The sequence below is a fragment of the Clavispora lusitaniae genome (assembly GCF_014636115.1).
Source record: "Clavispora lusitaniae strain FDAARGOS_655 chromosome Unknown tig00000078_pilon, whole genome shotgun sequence".
Lineage (NCBI taxonomy): Eukaryota > Fungi > Ascomycota > Pichiomycetes > Serinales > Metschnikowiaceae > Clavispora > Clavispora lusitaniae.
In genome coordinates, this window is record NW_027093977.1 from 406,008 (window position 1) to 416,111 (window position 10,104).

Below are 10,104 nucleotides of genomic sequence, written 5' to 3' on the forward strand. Positions count from 1 at the left end.
GATCAACACCCGATGTAAAACACCAGTACCCCTCGTGATCCGCCATGGATGTGATGAACGTCAGAATAATTCTACATATCATGTGAGTATATGAATAAGGAACCCCCTTAATCTTTAGCTAAAAATTATTTTCATTTGACAATAATAAACTATTGCAAGAAAGAAACGAAGTTTCTAAGATTCAAGTCATCATTTTATGTGTTTGCTACAGCATCAACGATTCTCAACCGCCAAAGCTTAAATAGTAAAAGAGAATTATGTGATACTTCTTTTGTGCTTCATCTACATAGCTTTGTCCATGTCATGTAACCGGTAACGCCCGACGGAAGTTACTATTTAACGACTAACTCGAACGTTGTTGCATACGCGGCATGAGAAATTTGCAATCGTAGATGTTAAACAATACGGAACTAAACACCGAACTGAAGTAAATGTGAAGTAAGCAAGAAATCTCTATGACATGAATCTTGTACATGGCTTCTCGGCGTTTTTAAATAGTGCTTGTGAATGATGGACGACAAGTATCACTTGACATGTATGCACGTGACCTACTCTTATCTGGACTGAGTCACTCCAGTTTATAAACCGACATTCCTTATGGGCGAAGTCAAGCCTCTACTTTCCATACTGTCTTACGTGGCGCACGGATATGTGGGGAACCGCGCAATGGTTTTTCCACTTCAGTATCATGGTTGGGACGTAGATACTGTCAATACCACGCATTACTCGAATCACCCGGGCTATGGCATGTTCAAGGGACAGAAAAGCAGCCCGGAACTAGTGGAGAGTATTTTTCAAGGACTTGGGAACATATTGGACATTTCTTCCTACTACAAAGTCATAGTGGTTGGTTATTGTCCTAGCGCTGCGGTCATGAACACAATCTATAAGGATTTGGAGCCTATAGTCCAAAAGGCGTCACCTAAGAGGCCTATATTGGTTGTAGACCCTGTGCTTGGGGATAATGGCAGACTATATGTGCCAGAAGAGCTTGTTCTTGCCCATAAAGACTTTCTAACCAAGGGTTTGGTTGATCTTACAACGCCCAATCAGTTTGAGCTTGAGCTTTTAACGGGGACCCATGTTTCCGATTTCACCTCCGCAAGGAAAGCATTGTTGCATTTCTATGACATGTACAAAGTCCCCAACGTTGTTCTCACATCGGTTCCTATCGACGGCAAGATGTACTGTGTGGGCTTTTCTCTGGCATCTCAAACTGTTTTCGCCTTGGAGTTTGAGCAAATCAATTGTAGCTTCAGTGGCTGCGGGGATCTATTCACGGCATTATTGACCAATGCATTTCACGAAAGTGGCTGTGTCTTGAATCCGATCGTGTTAGGATCTGTATTATATAAGCTTCACAAGGTCTTGCAGAACAGTTTCGAAGACGAATGGCAAAAAACTGGCCAACCGCCATCAATGGTGAAAGACATACGGATTGTATCCCTGCGCAAAGTTCTAGATGAGGCTGGAGGTCACAGTTGGCCAGTCAAATACATTTTAGAGTAGTGTTCGTGAACGTGATGTTGGTGGTGGATGGAACGTATGAAATAGAATAATGTATAATAGGTGCTGAGTATTCAAGGTAACTCATTAATTCGCTGTTCTAGTTATGTTTAAAATACCAACGTACATCATACTGGTGTACGGACAGTTGACTGTATTATATACATCAACCTGTGTGATGAGAAAAGCCACTGTGCACACTGATAAGCCTCACCTTCGTGATACTACAAATTCTTTATCATGCCTAATGAAAAGACACCACTAACGCTGCGGCTGCGGCGAAGAAGCAAAGATTGGTACCTATCTTGCGTTCTCTCAATTGGTACATGCCTAGGTTTTCTCCTTTGGTTTGTTTTCACTCAAGATAGGGGACAGGTTTTGAAACAACCCTTACTTGCCGCCACCCCACAAACGGACACACCAGAACACGAAATGACTGCCGAAGACATCCTACCTGTGGGGCTCTCACAAGAATTTAGTCTAAAGCACATCTTTCACCACGGATCCGGGAAGTACAATCGCGTTCATCGGCGCTTGGACATTACGCCAAAGTTTCTTGAACAGTATAGCGACCAGCTTGAAACGCCACTTACTCCAGATGAGGTGAAAGAATCCTCTTTACATGATGCTGTTAGTGCTATGGATTGGCCAAACTCTATGCGCGATGAAAATCCTTGGACAGTGCTGCTCCATGTTCGAGAACGAGCAAGGAGGGCCAAAGTGACTCGTCTTGCAGAGAGACATACACCAAATTTTCTTGATTCCTACTTGGAGTATGCGAGGAGCGTAAAAGGCAATCCAGCACGTTTGAACGCTATTGGACTTGAATGGGATCCGGAAACCGATATCCGTGTTCCAGATGTGAACGACCGAAACACTTTGGTCTCACTTGCCCTCGTGTCATCCAACGCGTATGTGAGGTTGCCTCAAAACGATGACGATAAGAAGAATCTGGATTGGATCGATGTAGGTGATCCATGGCTGCCAGAGGATGAACATGATGATCTCAACTTTGGATGGCTTGAAAATGGCTTGCGTGGACATATTTTTGTCAGTAACGACCTGAAAACAGTTATCATTGGCATCAAAGGAACCTCCGGAGCGGGCCTTCCTGGAGGAGGATCGGATGAAACTATGGCCAACGATAAGACAAATGATAACTTGTTATTTCTGTGTTGTTGTGCACGTGTTAGCTATTTGTGGACCACAGTGTGTGACTGTTACGAGAAGACTTATACATGCAATCAAGATTGCCTTGAACGTGAGCTTTTGAGACAAGACCGGTATTACCAGGCTACCTTGGATTTATATCGCAATGTTACGAAGTTGTATCCGCCAGAAACAACCGACATTTGGGTCACAGGCCACTCTCTTGGCGGTGCTTTGGCATCGCTTCTAGGTCGAACATACGGTCTTCCTGTGGTAGCATTTGAAGCTCCGGGAGAAATGTTGGCTACTAAGAGACTTCATCTTCCACAGGCGCCAGGAATTCCTAAACACTTGGAACATATCTGGCATATTGGAAACACCGCAGACCCAATCTTCATGGGAGTATGCAACGGTGCATCATCATCATGCTCCATGGCGGGTTATGCGATGGAAACGACATGTCATACGGGCCAAATTTGCGTCTACGATGTGGTCACAGATAAAGGCTGGCACGTCAACTTGTTGAATCATCGTATACACACAGTTATTGACGACATCATCTTGGCGTACAATGAAACTGCACCATGTGTGGAGCAGCCTCCCTGCCGAGATTGCTTCAATTGGCGTTTTACCAGCCATGATGATTCGGAACCTGATAAACCACTGCTCCCTAACCCGTTGAAACCACGGCCTACCACTTCTTCTACTACAGAGAAAACACAAGCGAATACTTTATCTTCGTCGAACATTGGACAGTCAACAAAGACGCAGACAAGCCTGAAACTGGGAAGTCCACCAAAGCCAACGGAAACAGAAAAACCTCAAAAATGTTTGAAGCGCACTTGGTATGGCTGGTGCAGTGAATGGGGAGATGACGAATGAACGAAAAACACCTAGTGGTTTTGGAATTTGTTGCACTCTTAGTTGAAATCTCATCAGTAGTCGGGTATTGTTGTATTTTTTTTTTTTTTTTTTTGGGTTAAGATATCACATGGGAGCAAGAAGGAGAGAAAGAATAGCATTCCTGAGAAAGGTAGAAGCAAGAACAGGTGAAGTAAGTTGGGATTCCTACTTCTTTCAATCAGTTGCTTCCTAATTCTGACAAGCCAAGACATACATCATACGAATAAGATCCTCGGCAGAATTGGCGTTGAAACGAAAATCTGACTTAAGATATTGTGTTGTGTAATCATGCCATTGCCATTGTGTGGTGTGTGATTGCAAACACGCTTTAGGCAATACAGTTCGAATGGACCTGCGGATAACCCACTTTGTTCCAGTTTCCGTCTTCTATGCAAAGTGTTCTCTGCTCTGGCGAGACGGCCTGCACATGGCGCTTGCCTAATTGAGGTGGGTCATGTCAGCTGTGGGCAATTATGGGCCTTAACTGGAGAAAGGAAAACATGGTACCTGCACATAGAATTACTAGCAATTCTCATGACATTAAAAGGCGAGGCTGAAATGATTGAAAAAATCGTTAGAGAAGGTCAATTGGGCCCAAGTAAGCCCCAGTGATTGTGTATATGTCTTAAAGCTTGAATAAAGGAGTGTTATTAAGTATGGGTTAGCTTTTATGAAAGTGTTAAACCTAGAGCAACCATCTAGTCTTGGTTTGTCCTGCATAGTTCAAGTCGTAAGTCATTCCATTTTTAGCTAGTTAAACATTCCATCGCCGGGTGTATTTTTCTGTAAACTACTCCAGCTTTTCTTTCAGTATTTAATTTTCTATCTTCTTTTTGTTTTGGTTATTTTTTCGACAGTTAATTGACCCCTGTTGAAACTCCAACCAGTGCAACCTACTGTCTATTGGCTGAAAACACTCACTCAATAAACAAATATCGCTACTAACCCCCCTGGGATATCAGCACATCAAACATTTGTCTCCAGGCATCCAGTGCTTTCCTTGGTCCCTGAATATTCGCTATGAGAGTTATCAACACTGCTTTGAATTTGATTTTATTGGCGGGCACAACTTTGTTGCTCATTTTCTTGGTCTTGTCCGGATCCACTAACCACTTCCCATTCAACAGGTTTTACTGGGTGAGAGGTGACACCTCAAATATACCAGGAGCACCTGATGAATCGGCTTGGACCTTTTGGGGTGTTTGTGATTACCATGATTTTGGAAACTGTACTTCTGGCCCCGCTTATCCGATCTCCCCGGTGGATAATTTCCACACAAAAACGAATGTTCCACAGAAGTTTCGTTCCAATAGAGATCCTTTGTTCTACTTGTCCAGATTTTCTTTTGCCTTCATTTTGATTGCCTTGGCATTAACGGCGCTTGCTTTTATCATTGACTTGTTGGGATTCTGTTTCATCTTCATTGACAAGATTGTCATCGGTCTCGTCATGTTTGGGCTCTTTTTCATGTCCGGTGCCGCTGCTTTCCAGACTGCCGCCACTGTCATGGCAAAGAATGCTTTCAGTAATGGTCATTTGAAGAGTCACATTGGAGTCAAAAGCATGGCAATCTTGTGGGCTGCAGAAGCGTGTATGTTGATCATTTTCTTCAACACATGCGCTGCTAATATTGCCAACTCGTACAGGAAACATATTGAGAGAGTTAAGGCCGCACAAACACCACAAGAAGACTACTATGCTCCAGCTGAAACCCAACAAGAAGATGGACTTCCAATCGCAGATGAGTCATCTTTCACCCGTTCGACACCTTTGGAAAAAGAAGACAATCCAAGTGGTGGTATCCGCTTCTTCCGCATCAAGAGAAACCAAAAACCTTCTGACGAAGAGAGCGTTTGAGTACACAAAGACCACCTATTTCCCTTTTTTCGTTTAATTTTGTTTCGTGTTGCTATATCCTGATACCATTGGATACGTTTTTATTTGTATTATAAGGCAAGTTAATCCACAACGTGTAGACATTCGGCTAACGGTTAAACAAGAAGACGAAGCGCGCGGACTATAAGAGAAGATTGATTTCTCATAGAAAAAGTACGTTTCTTGTCTGGCAGCTTTGTATTTTAAATTACGTCGCAAGCATAACAGGGAATCATGACATCACAATATATTGCTCTCACCATATAGTAGGCGTGGCCCAAAGAAGTATGGAAGCATGCACAGAAGCTTGTTGCGACCGAGAAATTACAGTATGCAGAGGCTAGCTAAGAAAAGTTAATCTTCCGGCACATGTGGGGCAGGCATGGCTTAGGGGCTCATGTTGAGGCTATCGCAAATGAAGGCTGACGGAAAAGTAGGCGCTGTCTCCATTTTCATTCTGCCCGAGATACAAAGCGTATAAATGGAACGATAGAGTCAATATCCGTGATACCACATACATATCCGAGACCTCCTGCATTAGCAAAGCCCCTCCATACTGTACTTCTCCTCCTCAAGTAACCATCCTGTATTTTGGCATTACTTATCCACCCTCCCCGTTACCTAGAAACATTAACGGACAAATTTCCCCTTGCGAGCACAGCACCATGCCTTCGATGCCCGAACTGGAAAAGCATCGTCACCACATCAAGAACATTTTCCGTTCTCCGGCCGTGCGCCCGTCCTCGCCGATGGGGCTTGGCAAGCTTTTTCGTAAAGACCACCATGAACACCAAGAATCGAAGAAGGGACACGAGCATGCAGATAAGAAAAAGAGCCTTAGTAACCCAGGTTCGGAAGGGGACTATGGTGGACAAATTCCGCAAAAGGTTGTCCATCTGAGCTTGGCAGAGAAAAGCCAAGTTTCTCGTGCTGAAGAGAAAGTCGAGACTAGTGCCAATAATGACACAAATACCGAAGAGATTAATGCCAATGGCACTAGCGGGAAACCCGACGAAGTCGACCGAAACGGCCGCGAGTCGATATCGTCGGAACTGCGGCCTGTGCTGCGTCAGCTGCTGGTGGTTCTGCTCCACCGCAACGACACCAACTCACACTTGGCACGGCTGAACATGCGTACTCCACGCAAGCGGGCTGAAACATACTCGTTTGCGTCGCCGTTGCTGCTCACAGGCAAGGCTGCTGCACATGCGCCGCCAGAAAAGATCAAGTACAACCCGTACGGAATTAACAAGCTGTCGCTGAGCGAGAGCAAACGCAACACTTCGTTCTACTTGAAAGGAGGGTCAGAGGCTGAAAAAGTAGTGGCCAATCCTGTCGCCAATCCTAATGACTATTTGCCTGAAGACTTACAGCAGGACCACATCAACCTTTTTGATGACTTTGAGTTTGAAACAGACGAAAAGAAAGTTGGTGACGGGGGAAGCGGTGAAGTGCGCATAGTCAGCTGGAACGCCAACAAGAAAAAACTCTATGCGTTGAAGAAGTTCTCGCTTTTTGCCAAAGAGACAGACGAGGAGTTTTACAAACGCGCAGCTAAAGAGTACATCATTAGCCGCAAAGTTGCGGCACTGCGACATGTGGTGAACACGGTAGCCCTTTTGAGGGTTCAGTCGCACGGCCAGATGACACGAGGATGGGGAATGCTCATGAACTTGTGCGAAGGTGGCGATTTGTTTAGTCTGATTGTGCGGCTGGGTTGGCGGCGCACCCCTTTGAACGAACGTTACTGTGTGTTCAAGCAGATTGCCTATGGTTTGCGGTACTTACATGAGCATGATATTGTCCATCGCGACTTGAAGCCTGAAAATGTGCTTTTGGATAAGCATGGCGTGGCTAAACTTTGCGACTTTGGTGTTAGCGACTATGGGCACCAAGAGCCGGGGAATTTCGACTCGCCTTTGCACCTTTCTCACCTGTACGTTGGATCGCCTCCATACTCCCCGCCCGAAGTCATGCGCTTGAAGGAAATGCTGCATTCGGAGACCAAAAAACATCCGTACAATTCGTTTAAAATGGACCACTGGGGTTTGGGTATGCTTCTTTTCTGTGTCGTGTACGCGGGCGTGCCCTTCCAGCTGTCAAGTTCCAACGACCACAATTATCGTGACTACAAGTTTAGTCGTGAGCGGTACATTCTGCACAACCCATGCTTCAAGAACAACGACGATTACTCGAAAGGCCCTGGCTCGGAGTTCAAATGGGCTGCGCAATTCCACTCGTCTGGCGCGGCCCGTGTCGCATGGAAGTTGTGTGATCCTTCTGTCAATTCCCGTTATGACCTTGATGCTTTATTCCGCGACCCTTGGTTCGCTGAGTTGGAAATGTGCCTTTACGAACATCCGGATCAGCTCGTAGATCCGTTTGCGCCTGTTGAAAAAGCACAGCTGGGATCCTCATCTTACGTTAGTTCTAGGGCGCCATCTCGAAAGAATACTTTCACAGGCAGTAGCGAGAATGAAACAGGCTTACATACGCCGATCCGGAGCATGCTTGATATGGTGGAAGCTCCATCTGTTGAGGAACACAACGATAGTGCCGACAATTCATCTGTGAAATCAAGTTCTCTGCTTTCCCATGTACCGTTGAAAATTGCTCATGGAGAACATCATGGCAAGTTACCCTCCTGCGACAGCTTTAACAGTTCGGAATCGGCAACTCAGCTGCCGTCCGGCTCAGTGCACAAAGTGAGGTCAATGCTTGACTTTTCCTCGGAAAAGCCACTGTTACCTACTGTAAATGAGGTCAAACGGTGCGATCCTGTAATGGAAATGGCTGACTCAACCACTGACCGCACCAGAACAGGAACGCCTTCTTTACCTGTTGTGGATGAGGTTGCGTCTCATGACAATGAAGAAATTACATCGGAGCATGAAAGGGGCCATGAGACAGCCACCATTTCTAAGAATGGGACTGAATCTGAAAGTAAGCATGAGACCGATAGCGAAAATAACCAGACAGCGAGATCAGTACAAACTGCGCAGACTTCTAGTACACTTCAGAAGCCAGATGATACAAAACCAAAAACAGAGTCCCTGAAAGTGCCAAACTTTCTCCACGAAGAACCACTACATGCGTCCGACGATTTAAAGATAGACAGTAATGGCTGTTGCGAATTGGGCTACAAATTGCGCAAGCATCACCATTTGGAGATCAGTAACGTACAAATTGCAGGCTCGATTTCTAGAAGATAAATGTGACCCGTTTGGCGGTCCATATATTCTTGGTGGGAGCTTATCTCTTACCTAAATATACAATGTGGTACAGATGATTATGTATTCGTTATGAAACCCAAATTAGATTTTACGCTATTTAAGCCTCCAAAGAAACTCTACCCTTAGGGTTGGTGACCTTGACACCGAGAGACTTGGCCTTGGCAACAATCTCGACTCTGTTCTTGGAAGAAACGTTGTGGGCAATCTCAGCAGCGTAAGTCTTGGTGTGCATCAACAAAACATCCAAGTCCTGGACGTTCTTGACAACGAAGACTCTGTAACCAGATGGGTTCATGAACTTGGTCTTCTTGTTAGAACCGTAACCGATGTTTGGTTGTGGGATAGTACCTCTGAATCTTCTTCTGACACAAGAGTCAATACCCTTCTGCTTTCTCCAGTTCTCGGCGACTCTGGCGTATCTGTCAGAGTGGTGTCTCTTGAACTTCTTAGAGTACTTCTTGACAATCTTTGGAGTAGCCACTGTCATGTTAGTATTTGATGTTGATTATGAAGTTGACGATGAGTTATAATCCTTTGCACTTTCCTGAACTGTATCCGACGGGTATCGATATGAACCTGTAGGACCTAGAATCGTACATTGTTCGTTCAAGGATGCTAATGACGTTATTGGAAAGCTCGTTTGTAACTCTTACATACTCTTGATTGTGATTGTTGGTATCTATGAAAAAGGGTGGACAAGATCTTGTACTTAAAATTTTTCGCAGAGGCAGAGGCAGAAGCTTCAAACGTAATGTGCAGGTGGAATGTCCGCGCAAGCCCGAAAAAAAAAGGGCGAAAGCCCTGTCATTGTTCACGTGATACACTGTTTCGATAACTACTTTCTTGTATGCCCTAGATATGCGTTTCAAGCAGACAATATATAAATTACTTCGGAGCCTCATAATTATTGTGGCAGGATAGACTTTGCTTGCGGATATACATCATCATTTAGTATTTGTGGTTCCCTTTCTTTTGATACGTTCAGCGCGCGAGGAGGTTCAGCTTACAGTATTTGCAGTAGGTATTTCAAGGTCGATTCCCACAATAAAAATGGAGGAGACGGGAGAAACGAAAAGAAACTACAATGTAGAATTACAAAGAGGTCAAAACTGTTGATGAAGTCAAAATGCTTGTGCTAGTAAGATAAGCATTTCAATGTAGACGACTGTTCAGATGCTTTTGAAACTGTCTCAGCAATTACAGTTATGTCTTAAGTATTACTACAAAGTATCTATCTCAACACAAATGGAGTTTGGTTTCCGTATGCAATAGTAAAATTTGCCAGTTCTCTCTTATCGAATGATGCGCATAGATGTTGTGAGTATCTCTCAACTGGAGCAACCGATACAAAACTGGGGTAATGTGCACCACCAGTGTTTTGCTTTCGGTAGTACACAGCTAGCAAACTATTTTCCCCATATACGCTATCAGAAACGAC

General features: G+C 44.6%; 5 protein-coding genes across 5 annotated transcripts; 4 read left to right on the top strand and 1 right to left on the bottom strand. All coding sequences in view use genetic code 12, as the record gives it.

Annotated features, from left to right (window-relative positions):
• Window positions 1-597: 597 nt before the first annotated feature.
• FOB63_002326 (putative pyridoxal kinase) lies at window positions 598-1,509 on the top strand (the record flags this gene model as incomplete). Its single annotated transcript, XM_002616625.1, has 1 exon — window positions 598-1,509. The coding sequence occupies one exon, from the start codon at window positions 598-600 to the stop codon at window positions 1,507-1,509; it is 912 nt and encodes a 303-aa protein (XP_002616671.1).
• Window positions 1,510-1,746: 237 nt separating this feature from the next.
• ATG15 (triglyceride lipase) lies at window positions 1,747-3,537 on the top strand (the record flags this gene model as incomplete). The annotated part of the gene is made up of 1 exon (XM_002616624.1): window positions 1,747-3,537. The coding sequence occupies one exon, from the start codon at window positions 1,747-1,749 to the stop codon at window positions 3,535-3,537; it is 1,791 nt and encodes a 596-aa protein (XP_002616670.1).
• A 1,041-nt stretch (window positions 3,538-4,578) lies between these two features.
• SUR7 (Sur7p) lies at window positions 4,579-5,415 on the top strand (the record flags this gene model as incomplete). The annotated part of the gene is made up of 1 exon (XM_002616623.1): window positions 4,579-5,415. One exon carries the CDS (start codon window positions 4,579-4,581, stop codon window positions 5,413-5,415), a length of 837 nt encoding a protein of 278 aa, XP_002616669.1.
• Window positions 5,416-6,098: 683 nt separating this feature from the next.
• PTK2 (protein kinase) lies at window positions 6,099-8,645 on the top strand (the record flags this gene model as incomplete). The annotated part of the gene is made up of 1 exon (XM_002616622.1): window positions 6,099-8,645. One exon carries the CDS (start codon window positions 6,099-6,101, stop codon window positions 8,643-8,645), a length of 2,547 nt encoding a protein of 848 aa, XP_002616668.1.
• Window positions 8,646-8,763: 118 nt separating this feature from the next.
• Window positions 8,764-9,153, bottom strand: RPL32 (60S ribosomal protein eL32; the record flags this gene model as incomplete). The annotated part of the gene is made up of 1 exon (XM_002616621.1): window positions 8,764-9,153. The coding sequence occupies one exon, from the start codon at window positions 9,151-9,153 to the stop codon at window positions 8,764-8,766; it is 390 nt and encodes a 129-aa protein (XP_002616667.1).
• Between the last annotated feature and the right edge of the window lie 951 nt (window positions 9,154-10,104).